We start from the raw sequence: 16814 nt of genomic DNA, 5'->3' as shown, positions 1-16814 counted from the left end.
ATGGAAGACAGATTAAAAATGGAAGATTGCCTGTAGTTAGTGACAGGGATGGGTAGAGGCAGGAGGGCCTTGGGTGTGCTTATTAAAAGGCAGCAGGAGGGTGTTGGAACTGTTTAGTATCTTGACTGTTGTGGCAAATACCTAAATTTACACAAGTAATAAAATCATATAGAACACACATACACACACAGAAAAGACTTAAAGCAAAACTGGAAAATCTGAATATAATCAGCAGATCATATTAATGTCTATATCTTGGTAGTAATATTTTACTGTAATTTTGCAAAATGTTACCATTGGGGGAAACTGGAAAAACTACACAAGGAATATGTCTGTATTATTTTTTACAACTGCATGTGAATCTATAATTATCTCATAAAAATTTCAATTAATAAAAAGAAAGAAAAAATGAAAAATAAATCAAAGAATGTCTGTTACAGTGACTGTTATATACCAAACAACCCTCTTTTATTTCAGGCAGCATTATTTCAGTCATGTAAACCCAATCATCCCCAAGGGTTCTGTACCTCTGAGTTGAGAATCTCCCCAAGCAATAGGCAGAACCTACAAGGAATACCTCTGTGTGCCTTGTCCTAGGAAGGGCCAGAGTGCTGTTAGAGAGATTACCAGAATAAGATGCTGAAAAAGGAAAGGAGGGCTGGAAATTTAATGAAAGACAGAGGGGAAAAAAAAATCTCTTCAATGCCTATTTTACTTTAGTCTTCTAAACCTTGGGAAAAAATGTCCAAATTTAAAAAGAGCATACCAAAAATGGTTAGAATGAAAATAAAGATCCAAGATAAGACAGTAAATAGGAAAAGAGCATCTATTTATTTATTTTTAAAAAACTCAAAGTTTTAGCCTAAATAAGTACCATGCCATAACATTGAAGAAACTCGGCAGTGTGATCAAGAAAACACTGTCAGTATCACCTGGGTGTCTCAATTAATTAAGCATCCAGGCCATGCTCAGCCCATGGAGTCTGCTTGAGATTCTCTCTTTCCTTTTCCCTCTGCCCCTCCCTACACTTGCACATGCAAATAAACAAATAAATAATAAAATCTTTTTTAAAAAAGAAGAAAACATTTTCTGTAATTTCTTAAATATTAGTTGAAGAAATGTCAGAAATAATGAGTTAGGCTAATGCTATCTGGTTGCCTTAAAAGGATAAGAGGACAGATTATAGAACTAGTACAACTTGGTGCAAAATGCTCAAGTGGATTATAAAATAAGATTATTAAACACTTATGAGACAAGAAATCTATGCCACATAGCACGAGTGCATTAAGTTAAGTGAAAGTGGCATGGAGAAAAGAACTAGATTCAGATGACCTAGTCACATGCCCTCATCTGTCAATAAACAGCTGTGTGGATGTAGGCAAATCACTTGAGTTTTTTGAGCTGCACTATCTTTATCTGGGAAATGTTATAAAACTAGCTATCCTTTCATGTGTAGTTTAGAACCTATTCACAAAAAAAATCTGTTAGCTCTAAACATATCAAATTTACCTCAATTTTTTTATGCAGGTAGTCTGATGATAAAAGAGCTTTCATTTAATTTTTTTTTAAAGATTTTTATTTATTTGACAGACAGAGATCACAAGTAGGCAGAGAGGCAGGCAGAGAAAGAGGGGGAAGCAGGCTCCCTGCCGAGCAGAAAGCCCAATGTGGGGCTCGATCCCAGGACCCTGACACCATGACCTGAGTTGAAGGGAGAGGCTTTAGACCACTGAGCCACCCAGCTGCCCCAGAACTTTCATTTATTAAGTAACACATCTGTACTGGGTATTTATGTGATTTTATAAAGCACACACTTCAGTCTTATGACAGATGGGTGTTATTAATCCCTTTTACAAATGATGAAATCAAGGCTCAGAGTGAATCAGGTGACTCAGGATCACAATGTGTCCTGATAGCACAGAATCAGGTGACCAATTTCCAATGCTGTTATGATAGACAAAATGAATATATTTGAGATGGATAACACTACCATGAGATAAGACACAGTGAATGTAGTCTTATCTACTTATATAAATGTATATAAATATATATGTATAAAATGTATATAACATATGTAAATATAATATATTTATATACAGTAAATAACATTACCATAATAATTCTTAGTTGCTTGGATAGTTATATCTAAGCTGTGCTGATAATGAGTCTATGTTTATTTCATGGAAAATTTTTCTGATGTTTCTTTAACCTCAGCCTGTCAGACTTTTTTTTTTTTTTATAAACAACTTGGTTAAAAGAATAGAAGAACTCATCAGATTTAAAAACAAAAACAAAAAAAGGAGAAACATTCAGATGAATAATTTATTCATATATTCCTCTATTCAAGTGTCACATCCAAAACAGGATTTAAGCTAATTTAATTCATTTACAGTGTGATCAGTATTTGAAGAGTGAAATACATTAGAATTGAAAGCAAATTTCTGCACTTAGCATATAAACTATCTTGCTAGATAAGGAAAGGCCTTAACATTGAACAGGGTTGGGATTTGGGGAACAGGAACAGAGGATAAGAGTGATTGTGAATGACTTTTGGATTGAAATTGGAAGCTTCCAAAAAGGACTAGAAAGGGAATATCTAGTGATATCTACATACATTTTTTTTTTCCTTAGTCACAAGATCTTGGATTAACAAAAATTTTCTTTAAAAAACAGTAGTTTTCTATTAGACCAATTTAGTTTATTCCAAGTTGATTTCAAGTGCAATGGAAACCAACCATGTAAAAATTCTAACATCAAAGACTGATGTAAATTTTAGTTACAGTCACAGAAGAGGGTGTTCAGACCGAAGGAGGCAATATAATCTTGCAGTTTCTGCTTTGGCCAGACTGCATCTTGAGGATGGTAGGTTTCCTTCCTTCCTAACCACGTGTTTACTAACAAGAGGAAGTCCTTGGAAGGTGTCCAAGGAATTGAAAGTTTGAAAATCATGTCAAATGAAGAACAGCAGGGACAATCCGAAAAGAAAAGACCTAGGAATGACATGAAAGTTTCTTTTGAATATAAGAGCAGAGGTTTGGAAAAGATAGTTGGTTAGTTCTGAAACTTTCAGAAAGCGAAACTGGAAGAAGCGGGTAGAACTATTAAAAAGCACTTTCTCTAGTGAAAGAGTTATAGGAAAAGAGTAAAATAAGACCCAAGGGATGAGAGGAGGTGGAAGGGGAATGGGGCAAACCTTAGTTAAGGATATGCTGTCAGAGCATATGAGCCTCATTGAAGAGGCACTTGAGCAAAGACCATGGTGAAGGGTGGGAGGCAGTTGTCTGGGGGAAGAATATTCTAAGCAGAAGAAGGAAAAACAACAACAACAAAAACCTAAAGCATCAGCTTGAGATGGGAGTATGCTGGCCAGGAAGTCTCCTCTGCAGGTGTGTTAAGCAGAGTTTGGCAGAGCATCTGTGAGAGAAGCTGAAAAGATGATTTCTGGTTTTGGAGAGAGCTTGAAAATTCCATGACTTCTGAGGTTTCTTCCAACTTTTCATATTCCCTGAGCTCCGATTATCTGATAAAAAGAGTAATGAGTTTGATAGCCATGAGTAAGATGGATTCAAGAGCAGAAACATCAAATCAGCGTTACAAATAAATGGTGACAGGGCAAGACAAGTAGTGTAAACATTTCGAATGCTGATGATGTATTCACGTATTGCAAGAATATTGTGTAAATCATGCAGAGCATGTTTGTAGACCTAATCTTGCCCAGGAGCCACCAGTTTGAGGCCTTTGCACTGGAGAAAGTGAAATCAGTTAAGAGTATAATGATGTAAGCCACACATAAGGTTGTAGACAGAAAATTAAAGGAGACTAAAAAATAAAAGAAGAGATTGGAGTCTTTGGTGAGAATTCTTCCTTTGTCATGATTTGACAGAGAACCAAAAAGGAAAAAATAATCAAAGATTACTGTGTGGTTGTGACTCTAGGAGACTGCCTTTGCTCTTTCTTCAGCAAGACTCACATTGATTTTTTTTCCTGCCTATTATCAATGACCAGATATTTACTTGCCTTTTCATTGTCCTCTTCTAGGTAATCACCTATAATTTAGGTACTTAGAGAAAATGTTAGCCAGTTCCACCTTTCTCAATTATGTTGAATCTATAATGTAATTATAGTCATAAAACTTTTGAACAGAGGCTCAGAATTAATTAACCGCAACAATTACAGAAACACAGAAAAACTTTCCCTCTTGATGTTTGACTGTCCTCTTTCTTTTTGCAGGTGCCTTCGTTTGCAAGATGCTGCCATTTGTCCAGTCCACTGCTATCATGACAGAGATTCTCACCATGACCTGCATTGCTGTGGAAAGGCACCAGGGACTTGTGCATCCTTTTAAAATGAAGTGGCAGTACACCAACAGAAGGGCTTTCACCATGCTAGGTGAGGATGTACCAGTGGCAGTATGGCCATTCTTTATTACAGAGCACACTGAATTTCTTCAAAGTGAACTGTGTTGATGAACCACACAAATAGCTTCGGGTGTAGCTTGTAGGCATCATGGGGTAACTTCAGGATTTCAGACCTCTCCCATTTACCTAGACCTTGGCTCCTTTTCTCCTTTAGGCCTACCCCCACATTTAAAATTTTGCATTTCAGAGTTAGTTCTTCAGTTCAAGTCTTAACCTTTTAAGCACTACTTTTAGCTAATTTAAGATCACCCTTCAGTGGCATTATCACATTAACATTTGTTAGATTTGTAAACTGTCATCCTCAGGTAAGAGGCCCTTCTTAGAGCAGGTAGATTTTGATATGGGAAGGAAAGATGCTTTTCAGAAAGGTAGAGAACTGGAGTGCTGCTCAGAGGTGACCCCAGTGGTGAGGCCACAATAGTAGAAGTTCAGAGGACTCATGAGAACCCTGGGTTTTGAATGCTAGAGGTGCCTGATGAGCACAAATTCTATCCACTTCATAATTTTGCTCAGGCATTCCTGAATCCTCAGGTTTATGTAACCATTCCTGAGTGAACAAGTCATGATGAGCAGGTACCTCATGATAAGTGGCGAGCTCAAGGTGATGTCCTAAAGCCTAGCACAGTAAGATGGAAGAATTTCTCTATCTGATCATTATAACCAAAGCATTTAAAATCTTAATGTGCTTCCCAGTGGTTTGAATGTATGACAGTTCACCAATGAGAGGTCGAGGGAGCAACTAATGCGATAACCAAAGAGAAATTTTTACTAATATCTCACTTGCGAGGAATGAGTAAACGTTTATTTCTGCTGTAAGAATCAGCCAGCATGGGAGAGTAGAATTACAGAAAGAACTCCTGAAGGCTTTGCAATGCTAAACCCATTTTACATAGTTTGAAATAAACAGATAAATCAACAGGAAAAATATTCATTAGTTTTAGTTAGTTTCAAATGTATGGCATATCCTCCCTACAAGGAATTCAAAGGCTTCGTTGCTTTTAATAATTGACATCTTTCTACCTTCGAAAAATCTGAAAGGTGTGTGTGGATGTGGAAAGAGGGTGAAAAAAGGAATATGTGGAGGAGGGAAGTTATTAAAAAAGGAAAGAGAAGTAGAGAGTCTAAGGATCTGAAGGCAAAGTCAATAACAGGCAGTCAAGGCAATTTCTACTCGAAAGAGTCATGGGAGACAGAAAGGATTTTAAACCAAGGAGTCTCCTGTCTCTATGGGGCTTGCATGCAGTGTTGCCTGACATCTTTCTCTAGCTCTGTTACACTGGGAACCAGCCCTGTCCTCATGCCCAGTACCTCCTAGCTGAGACTGCCTTGCCCCCAGGACATCAGCAATGACCTGCTAGACTCACTTGCCCACAAGATTTCACAGATTATACCAGTAATATAAATCTAACCCTGCCCCTGCTATCCCAGAACAGGTAGTAGACACAGAAGGACTGTCAATGAATTAAGCCAATTAGACTCAATTCCTCCAGAATTTCTACTAAAGATTGGAGAAGTGATTGGACTTAATATAATATGAGATAGTGATTGGACTAGAATAGAATAGATGTGTATGGCAATGTGGAGAGAGATTGATTTGTGAGTCTTAAAACCATCTTAAATCTTTGACTCTCTATAGACAGTGCCAGTTCATGTGTTTCTTTATAATAAGCCCCAGCTATAGCTTAAGTGAGTCTCAGTTTCTTGAAACCCAAGGCAATAGATTGTTTTCTACTCAATACAGAAAGCACAAGAAAAATTTGAGCTGAGAAATTGCTCTCAGAATTGATGTTGAGTCTCTTGGTTTTGGCCTTATACTAGTCTGTTGGGACTCTCTTTTGTTCCTGGCTCAGGACACATCACTAAAGCAATTCCCTCAACAAAAACATGGTGGATGGGGAATTTGGAAAGAGCACTCTTGTTTCTGATGTTTAAGTGTTTGTTTTTGTTAATAAGGAAATAATACTCATGTTATGATGCTTGATCAACACCTACTGAGGGCCAGGAATTATCCTTGGACTCTTGTTTGGGGAAACAAAGAAACAAAACAAGTAAATTGCATTGTCTTTGCCTCAGTGAGTTTAGATGAAGTTGAGAAGAAATGACTAAGGGCAACAAATGACTAGAGGGCACATGGAGACAACAGGGAATTAGCGATCAGTTCTATTTGGAAATGATGGCGACCTTCAAAGATTCTGTAGAGAAAGTGACATTTGAGTCAAGTCCTGGAAAATGAGTGGAATAAGGTGCCATCCGGGGTGACAGTGTCAGAGCACCTCAAATGCATTCTGAGATACAGGGACTGAAAGCAAATCTGTACATTCCTCAGTAAAGGATGCTGTTTTGAAGAACATGGACAGAAATGTAAGAGGAAAGAGAGGCAAATGAGAGAACCCCAGAAACCAGGTTAAGGGTTTGGGTTTTATCTTGAAGTCACTGAAACACTATTCAGGAGTTTTATTGTTATTGTTTTAAGAAGTTTTAATTAAGCATTTAAAAATGTTTCAGAAGACTGTTCCACCAGCAATTTTGAAGATGATGGAAGAGTGGCCATGAGAATGGGTAGACCCCTGCTCTGCTTGAGGGCAAATATGATTGCATATAAGGAGTCTTTATGTTCAGAGCATCTGCTTTATTCATAAGCATACATGTGTTTTGCTTTGCTGTTGGAGCCATATTCTGATGATTGTAATGTTTTGGCAGGTGTGGTCTGGCTGGTGGCAGTCATCGTTGGATCGCCCATGTGGCATGTGCAACGTCTTGAGGTAGATTGGGACTGGGATTGATAGTCATGTTATTGAAAGTTTTCCCAGCCCTCTCAGTGATAATCCAATTTCTTCCTGCAAATTTGTATGATCCCAATTATTTCACTGGAAATTATTCAAGTGGAATAAAATAATTTGTTTTAAGATCCTCCCCTTCCCCCATTTATCTAACTCTCCCTTGATCTTGTATTATTAAGATTTTAATGCTTAAAAGAAAATTAACCAGGGTCACATTCTACATTTTCCTGCAAGCTGAGCATGCCTTTCCAAGTGGCCTCTGGTGTCTTGTTGCATTTGAAGAGTTCAGTGGTTGCTCTAGATTTTTCTTTTATTTTTGAATCACATTAAAAAATTGTCATCGATTATCTGCTTATTAGTTGATTCTCCTTCATAAATATTTTCTTATTCATCTCCCATACATTGACAAACTGAAATTTGAATTAGGGTGTATGCCAGGATCATCTTATCTGACCTCTTTCCTTCCCTCACACCTTTATTTAATGGGCCCAGCATTGCATGGGGATTCACAGTGGAGGGAGCATGGTGCTGTTTTTGGTGACCCAGTCTCGCCAGTGGGGCATACATACTTCAACGTGTCCTGCATACACGATCTAGCCCAGATAGTAGTGTTCAAAGGCAGTAGGGCGTTGTTCACACACCACTAAGATAATCTTTTAAACCATGTATCCTTTTATACCTTTTTAAATTGACGGAAGCAAATGTGAAACTGGATTGGATGTGCGGTGTCCAATGGCAAGGATAACAAATGAGCTCTCAGGCAAGGGTACATTGAAAACATGACTTGATTTTTTTATGTAACCTGTGTATTGAATGAGCCGGACTCCATAGGTGAGAGCAGAAGGTAATTTTATTCTGTCCATTGCTGCCTGTAAAAATGTGACCTGAGGACCTCCCAGTACTCTGATGCAATGCTGTGGATGAAGCCCTGGGTAGGCCCTGTTACTCTTCCAACCGTTCAAAGCGCAACATTCCTCTGGTCACTTTCAGTCACAACAAAAGTGTTAGTTCTGTGGTTAAATGCCCAGCCCAGTGTCCCAACCACATAAATCCATACTTTCAATCAAAGCAAAACAACCCCTTCCCTCAGATTAAGCTATTTTAGGTCTAGAATCCTACAGTATGGAAAAGGGACATAATCCGCATTACCTCCCCTTCCTTACTGCGCATTTCTCCCTTCCCGTTCAATGGACTGCCTCTGGCTCTTTGGGAGCTGGTGAGAAAGGTGAGGGGAGGAAGGGGCAGGTGTACCCTGGTGTCAGTGCCCTCTGCCCGTGACTATTGCTCACAATTAAGTCTTTACTTGTGGGTTTTTCAAAGATAACATCACTGAGGCTTCTGACTGCTATTCCCTTCTCCAGCAGGCTGTTTATCATGCCCCTCTAGCTTGCACACACAACTGTATGTGGCCAGCTCTTTTCTCCCTTAACCTAACAGGAATCCTGTACCAGTAGAGTCCTCTCCTAAGTGACCCAATCCAGTAGTCATTTGAGGGGTCCATTCCTGGCCCATAGACACAGGGTATTTGTCTGTTTCTTTAAATAAACTTATTTTATCATCTGCTCTAAATATAGTTTAAATATGTAACTCATTCAGCTTGTAGAAAATGCATATGAAATGGGCAAAGCCAGTCCTCACTGTCACACCAATCAGCCAAGTCAGATTTGCTTTCTGTCAGGAAAAATTGTGATTTCATTTTTCATACCAGATAAATCTATTAATATGCATCCCGTGACCACCTTCTCACTCCTAAAATTCTACTAGAGAGAGTGTGTGTGAGCATGCAGAAAGCCTGGATGTCTCACCTGGGTGAAACGAAGCACCCACACGTCACCATTTCCACCCACTGAAGTTCTCTTTGCTTTGCTCTCACCGGGCTCTCTCTCAGGAGTGATGTATTTGACAATTTTTCAGGGGATGGAAGCAACGAGGTGGTAAAATTAAAATTGTCATCACTTCTGCCCCTTCACTGTATGAAAAATGTAAATTCACAGCATCTCAACATCTGTCAAAACACTTTTTCCTAATGCCAAGCTTTACCCTGAATAGAAATGTGTTTAATACAGGGAAAAGCACAAAGCCCTGTCATGTATTTATGGTTTCTTGATCATGGTGGCTTCACTGACATCAGTAATTCAAGCCACCTCCTTTTTCAGTGCCTCATAGTAAGACTGTGGTTGGGTAAGAGATCTGGCTTTTGTAGCTGGGGAGAAGAGGGATTAGAAACAAGAAACTGAGACTATAGAGAGAGCACAACACTCAGTTTCAGGCTTCTCCAAGGCAGTGGAATCTTAAAGATTGTATTTATTTACTTTAGAGAGAGCTAGAGAGCATGAGTGGGGAGAAGGAACAGAGGTACAAGGAGAGAGAGAATCCCAAGCAGACTCCGCGCTGGGCACAGAGTCTGACAGGGGGGCTCGATCCCAGGACCCCGAGATCAGGACCTGAGCCAAATAAGAGCCAGACACTTTAAGGCCTGAGCTACCCAGGCACCCCGAGGTAGCAGAATTTTAGAGGACTGTGCAGTTGCTAATAGAAGATCTGAAATTGGCTCCCTTAAAGCCATCTGCCTTGTGCCCTCAGAAAGTCTGTGCTTGTCTCCTGGGCAACATGCACCTATTTGGAGACTGCTGGGGTAGTTTGTGCCTTACCATGTGCCAGTGTGTTGCCCCCATGGCTGTGCCTTTGTGGGCTCTTCCTCCATGGAGTCAGATTGAATTTCACTTTATATCCGGTTCCCAGGGAGTTTGGATCTTGAAATTATTATTCAGTAAGTGTTTTCATCCCTCACTGTATTTGTAAAGAACAACCTTGATCAGAGCTTGAATTTTCTTAACTTTGATGAGTATACCAGAAAGGTTGTTTCCCAATTCATCTGACTAACAATTGATGATAAAATTCGCAGGAATGAAGGCAAAAATATGTCTAAGACCTAGGTGTTCTTCATCTGGAAAGCTCTAAAATGACCAAAATAGCAGTAGTTTTGCTAAATTCTCTTTTTTTCTTATTATCCAGTTAAATAACTCTTGATATGCTTCTCTAAGTTTGTCCTTTATTAACATTTGCTGTTATTATTAATACTGCTATTAATAATATTTTGAACTCATGAGTCGGTCAGAAATAATATTAATAAGGAGACATTGTCTTTCTGTAAGATATCTACCTCAATTGAGGTAGACATTATCAGGCTCAGAGCTGAGTCTGAATATTTGTAGATTGACAATACTTTGAATCTCAATTTCTTGTTCATCTCAGATCTTAAAGCTATCAGTTACGTTTCTAAAATCTTTGCAAACAACCTGATCATTCCAATCTGGAATAGCTGTAACAAAATACAGGCTTTCAGTACTATCAATTGAGAGATATCTGATGCCTTGCCAAAATTTGTCTCTTCAACAATTGAGGAAGCAAAATAATGTAACATTAAACTAGCTGGCATGCAAGTACAAAATATTTTTTTCATACAATACTTTGGTTGTTGTATTTGTAGTGTATTCTCCACCTGGAAAGCAACGTTCTTCATCTGTACTCTATGCATACATACTCTGGTCAAAGAGCATAGCTCTCTTTTACCAAATTGAAAAAAAGTTGTGGGAGATTAAAAAATAAAATAAAATAAAGAGGTTATTGCCCTCAATTCCATTTTAAAATAGAAAAGAAAGTATAAAACTATTAAGAATGTAAGGAATAAAGGAAAAATGACACTTCACAACAAAAGAACAATCAAAAATATTTCTCATTTGAAATATGTCCCCACAGTAAATATGTAAGGATCTGAAAAATGCAGCATTACAATAGTAGTTAACTGCTTTCTGTTCTTTCTATGCTGACTCTGGTTCCTCTAACTGAATTGTTCTTGTATTAAAGATTAAGTATGACTTCTTATATGAAAAAGAACATGTCTGCTGTTTGGAAGAGTGGGCCAGCCCTGCACACCAGAAAATCTATACCACCTTCATCCTTGTCATCCTCTTCCTCCTGCCTCTTTTGCTGATGCTTATCCTGTATAGTAAAATCGGCTATGAACTTTGGATAAAGAAAAGAGTGGGGGATTGCTCAGTGCTTCGAACTATTCATGGAAAAGAAATGTCAAAAATAACCAGGTCCGTTTAATGAAATATTCACCTCTGTTTAAAATATTTGTAATTAGTTGTGCTTGAAGGAGCAGGTGCTAGAAATCTCTCAATTCCTGGGAAATTTAGCCGAAGTGCCATTTGTAATTCATGTTTAGGACATGGGCTGACTTTAAACTTTGGAGATTTTAGGTATGGCAGGAGTTTAGAAAATTTGGAAAATTGTTACATTTTCATCTCCATGTCAGCATGACATGGGGGTAAGGGTTGTGGTCTTCTCTTCCCCACAACTCACCAGCCACATGGAGTGGACTAAGGCTCCTGCTTTCCTCCTATGTAGCAAGGAGCTTAGTAAAAATCCATCCTCACTTCCTCCTACCCAAAAGTGATGCTCAAATGCACAAGATATATATGGAAATCCTTTGGTAGTCAGTGTATGCTATTTACTTTAAATTATTATTATTGATATAACACTAAAAGCTTTCTTTTCTGAACATATTCACTACTAATAAAAATAAAACACAATTTACTGATATGGCACTTGTAGTCCATATGTTTATTTTATAATCTACGTGGAATGGCTATTACAAACAAAAACAAAAACCTTCTAAGGAGTTTTGTGGTTTGGTGAAATTGTCTCATTTTTCAAGTGTGCAGCGACCTCTGGTGCCCAGTTTGTATGAAGCAATCCTCCCTGTCAGCGTGGGTACTGGACTATTGAGCACCTTGGGATTTACTGCTCTCCCACTTTAGCTCTCCCACTTCCTCAGAAGAATGCTCTTCAGTATGAAGGGAATAAGAGCTTAATACTGAAGTTAAGCTGTATAACTTTAAGGCCACTCTACCCCTTACAGTTTAAATACCTTACTGGTCATCCGACTTTGCAAGTGACATAAACTTCTCCGTGCCTCAGTTTCTGCATCCATAAATGGTTTACTGAGAAGATGAATGACATAATCCACACCAAGCATCTATCCAAGTGCTTGACCTATTATAAGCACACATCATAAGGATGTTTATAATATGAGAAACATAGGGAAATGGGAAAAATGAGAAACAGCCCACAATTAACCTGTCATGAGCTTTATTAATATTTGAAAAATTATGGTGGAGAAATTTAGGCTCAAACTTGAATAACTTTGATATCAATGTGACAAATTTTCCAAGAAGTTAACTAATACAATTTATCCTTATGGGTCCAGGAAGAAGAAGCGAGCTGTCATTATGATGGTGACAGTGGTGGCTCTCTTTGCCGTGTGCTGGGCACCTTTCCACATCGTTCACATGATGATTGAATACAGTGAGTGCTTTTCATTCTCATTTGATAGAAGTTTTAGTTTATTTCCTGCTAGAATGGATAATGTAATGAATCATAGAAATTTATTGTTATTCACTTGGGTAATCAAATATCAAACATTTTGTGGGTTTCTTTCATGTTTTCAAGACCCCAGATCATTACATGGTAGATAATTATGTATGACTTTGACCAAATTTTTAATAATTACAGAAGATACAGAAACATGTTTGAGTTTCTTTCATGCCATGCCTCCCATTCTCCATAAGCCATTCAGACACTGGAGAAGTGTGACATACTATGAGTGTTCTCCATTTTGATTAGAATACCTACTTGAACCACATACATTTAATAACACCTAGGATTTCAGTCAGACCCTCACTGTATTACCTTTGATAATCTGAGACTTAACATAATTCTCAGGTGATGTGTTTCCATAACACAAGCAAACATGTGATTGGTAACTTCTGCTTCCAGTTTATTCAAAGCTTAGAATCAAGTAGAAATGCAGTAAGCTCCCTAATATGTGCTGGGCGCCAGGCTGTGCTTGTGAGGCAAGATTCTCTTTGAATGAGGACACATCACAGAGCTTATTTTTCTTCTGACATGAGATGGCTCTTCCCAGAATTGTCTTGAGACTTTTATATCTTTATCCACTTGTCAAAGTGTAAGTGGTCAGTTAAGACAGATGATAAACAGAAATTCTATTTTCTGCTTGTTAGAACATAATACATTCTAGACTATTAATTTTTATTTCAGGTAATTTTGAAAAGGAATATGACGATGTTACAATCAAGATGATTTTTGCCATAGTGCAGATAATTGGATTTTCCAATTCCATCTGTAATCCCATTGTTTATGCATTTCTGAACGAAAACTTCAAAAAAATTTTTTTATCTGCAGTTTGTTATTGCATAGTGAAAGAAACCTTATCTCCAGCACGAAGGCACGGAAATTCAGGAATTACAATGATGCAGAAGAAAGCAATGTTGTTCCGGAGACAGAATCCTGTGGAGGAGACCAAAGGAGAAGCATTCAGTGATGGCAACATTGAAGTCAAATTGTGTGAACAACCAAAGGAGAAAAAATATCTCAAATGACATCTTACCCTGTTCAACTCTGAACTTTCTGAGAATTCTGCTTTAGGCAGCAGACACTAATTATAACAAGGCCTTCATAATTAGTACCATTAATAGCTTAATCAGAAGAGAAAATTTTTATTTTTAATTAACACATAATGTATTATTTGCTTTAGGGGTACCTGTCTGTGAATCTTGAGTCTTACACAATTCACAGCAGTCACCTTAGCACATACCCTTCCCAATGTTCATAACCCAACCACCCTAACTCTCCCCCGCCACCCCTCCCCTCCAGTTTTTTTCCTAAGTTTAAGAGTCTCTTATGGTTAATTGGCCACACTAATCCAAAAGAAACGAGAGAAATCCCAAATTCATGAAAAGGGAGAGATCACAACTAACACCACAGAAGTAGAAACAATCATCAGAAGTTATTATCAACGGTTATATGCCAAAAAGCTAAGCAACCTAGATGAAATGGATGCATTCCTGGAAAACTATAAACTCCCAAAATTGAACCAGGAAGAAATTGACAACCTGAATAGACCAATATCTAGAAACGAGATTGAAGCAGTGATCAAAAACCTCCGAAAAAACAAGAGCCCAGGACCTGATGGATTCCCTGGGGAATTCTACCAAACTTTCAAAGAAGAAATAACACCTATTCTCCTGAAACTGTTTCAAAAAATTGAAGCAGAAGGAAAATTTCCAGACTCTTTCTATGAAGCCAGCATTACCTTGATCCCCAAACCAGGCAAAGACCCTACCAAAAAGGAGAATTTCAGACCAATATCACTGATGAATATGGATGCTAAGATTCTCAACAAGATCCTAGCAAACAGGATCCAACAGCACATTAAAAAGATTATCCACCATGACCAGGTGGGATTCATTCCTGGGCAACAAGGATGGTTCAACATTCACAAATCAATCAATGTGATAGAACAAATTAATAAGAAAAGAGAGAAGAACCACATGGTCCTTCCCCTCAATTGATGCAGAAAAAGTGTTTGACAAAATACAGCATCCATTCCTGATTAAAATGCTTCAAAGTATAGGGATAGAGGGAACATTCCTGAACTTCATAAAATCTATCTATGAAAGACCCACAGCAAATATCATCCTCAATGGGAAAAAGCTTGTGTCCTTCCTGTTGAGATCAGGAACACGACAAGGATGCCCACTCCCACCACTCTTGTTCAACATAGTATTAGAAGTCCTAGCAACAGCAATCAGACAACAAAGGGAAATAAAAGGTATCCAAAATGGCAATGAAGTCAAACTGTCTCTCTTCACAGATGACATGATTCTTTATATGGAAAACCCAAAAGACTCCACCCCCAAACTACTAGAACTCATACAACAATTGAGCAACGTGGCAGGATACAAAGTCAATGTACATAAATCAGTGGCTTTCTTATACACTAACAATGAAAATACAGAAAGGGAAATTAGAGAATCGATTTCATTTACTATAGCACCAAGAACCATAAGATACCTGGGAATAAACCTAACCAAAGAGTTAAAGGATCTGTACTCAAGGAACTACAGAACACTGATGAAAGAAATTGAAGAAGACACAAAAAGATGGTGTTCTTGTATCAGAAGAATAAACATTGTTAAAATGTCTATACTGCCTAGAGCAATCTATACTTTTAATAATGCCATTCTGATCAAAATTCCACCATTATTTTTCAAAGAGCTGGAGCAAATAATCCTAAAATTTGTATGGAATCAGAAGAGACCCTGAATTGCTAAGGAAATGTTGAAAATCAAAAATAAAACTGGGGACATCACGTTACCTGATTTCAAGCTTTACTACAAAGCTGTGATCACCAAGACAGCATGGTACTGGCATAAAAACAGACACATAGACCAGTGGAACAGAGTAGAGTCCATATCTGGACCCTCAACTCTATGGTCAAATAATCTTCGACAAAACAGGAAAAAATATACAGTGGAAAAAAGTCTCTTCAATAAATGGTGCTGGGAAAACTGGACAGCTATATGTAGAAGAATGAAACTCGACCATTCTCTTACACCGTACACAAAGATAAACTCAAAATGGATAAAAGACCTCAATGTGAGACAGGAATCCATCAGAACCCTAGAGGAGAATATAGGCAGTAATCTCCGATATCAGCCACAGCAACTTCTTTCAAGATAGGTCTCCAAAGGCAAAGGAAACAAAAGCGAAGATGAACTTTTAGGACTTCATCAAGATCAAAAGCTTCTGCACAGTAAAGGAAACAGTCAACAAAACAAAGAGGCGACCCACGGAATGGGAGAAGATATTCGCAAATGACAGTACAGACAAAAGGTTGATATCCAGGATCTATAAAGAACTCCTCAAACTCAACACACACAAAACAGACAATCATATCAAAAAATGGGCAGAAGATATGAACAGACACTTCTCCAATGAAGACATACAAATGGCTATCAGACACATCTTCTTTATCCATTTATCTGTTGATGGACATTTAGGCTCTTTCCATAGTTTGGCTATGGTGTATATATATATATATATATATATGTGTGTGTGTGTGTGTGTGTGTGTGTGTGTGTATATATATATGTATATATATATATATATATATACCACATCTTCTTTATCCATTTATCTGTTGATGGACATTTAGGCTCTTTCCATAGTTTGGCTATTGTGGATATTGTTGCTATAAACATTTGGGTGCACGTGCCCCCTTCAGATCACTACATTTGTATCTTTGGGGTAAATACCCAGAAGTGTGATTGCTGGGTTGTAGGGTAACTCTATTTTCAACTTTTTGAGGAAACTGCATACTGTTTTCCAGAGTGACTGCACCAGCTTGCATTCTTACCAGCAGTGTAGGAGGATTCCCCCTTAGAAGAGAATATTATTTTGAGCGAATGTTGAAGATTTTTTTTATTCTTGGAATGATAAAAAGAAGTAAATCATTTTTTCATAAAAATATGACAGAGATGAAAGCACAGTTTTGAAAAATTAGTAAACTATCCTTCTAGATCATGGATTTAAGAAAAAAATTGTACAGAAATTAATGTTCTTGGGTAGTAGTATTTCCCCCAATGCAATCCATGTAATATGACTTTTTTTTAAAAAAATGATTTATTTATTTTAGAGAGAGAGGTGGAGTGGGGTGCAGAGGGAGAGAATCTCAAGTGGACTCTCC

At 37.9% G+C, this 16814-nt stretch overlaps 1 protein-coding gene across 1 annotated transcript in view; it reads left to right on the top strand.

Annotated features, from left to right (window-relative positions):
• QRFPR (pyroglutamylated RFamide peptide receptor) overlaps positions 1 to 13665 on the top strand; it is a 46229-nt gene extending 32564 nt beyond the window's left edge. The window contains exons 2-6 of the mRNA XM_059395333.1: positions 4231 to 4389; positions 7119 to 7180; positions 11066 to 11301; positions 12474 to 12571; positions 13325 to 13665. Coding sequence (XP_059251316.1) covers positions 4231 to 4389; positions 7119 to 7180; positions 11066 to 11301; positions 12474 to 12571; positions 13325 to 13665 — 896 coding nt within the window. The remainder of the gene's footprint in view (positions 1 to 4230; positions 4390 to 7118; positions 7181 to 11065; positions 11302 to 12473; positions 12572 to 13324) is intronic.
• Positions 13666 to 16814: the final 3149 nt, after the last annotated feature.

Source organism: Mustela nigripes, chromosome 1 (genome assembly GCF_022355385.1).
Source record: "Mustela nigripes isolate SB6536 chromosome 1, MUSNIG.SB6536, whole genome shotgun sequence".
Taxonomy (NCBI): Eukaryota; Metazoa; Chordata; class Mammalia; order Carnivora; family Mustelidae; genus Mustela; species Mustela nigripes.
Note: the sequence above shows the minus strand (reverse complement) of the source record. Positions and strands in the feature narration are given on the sequence as shown.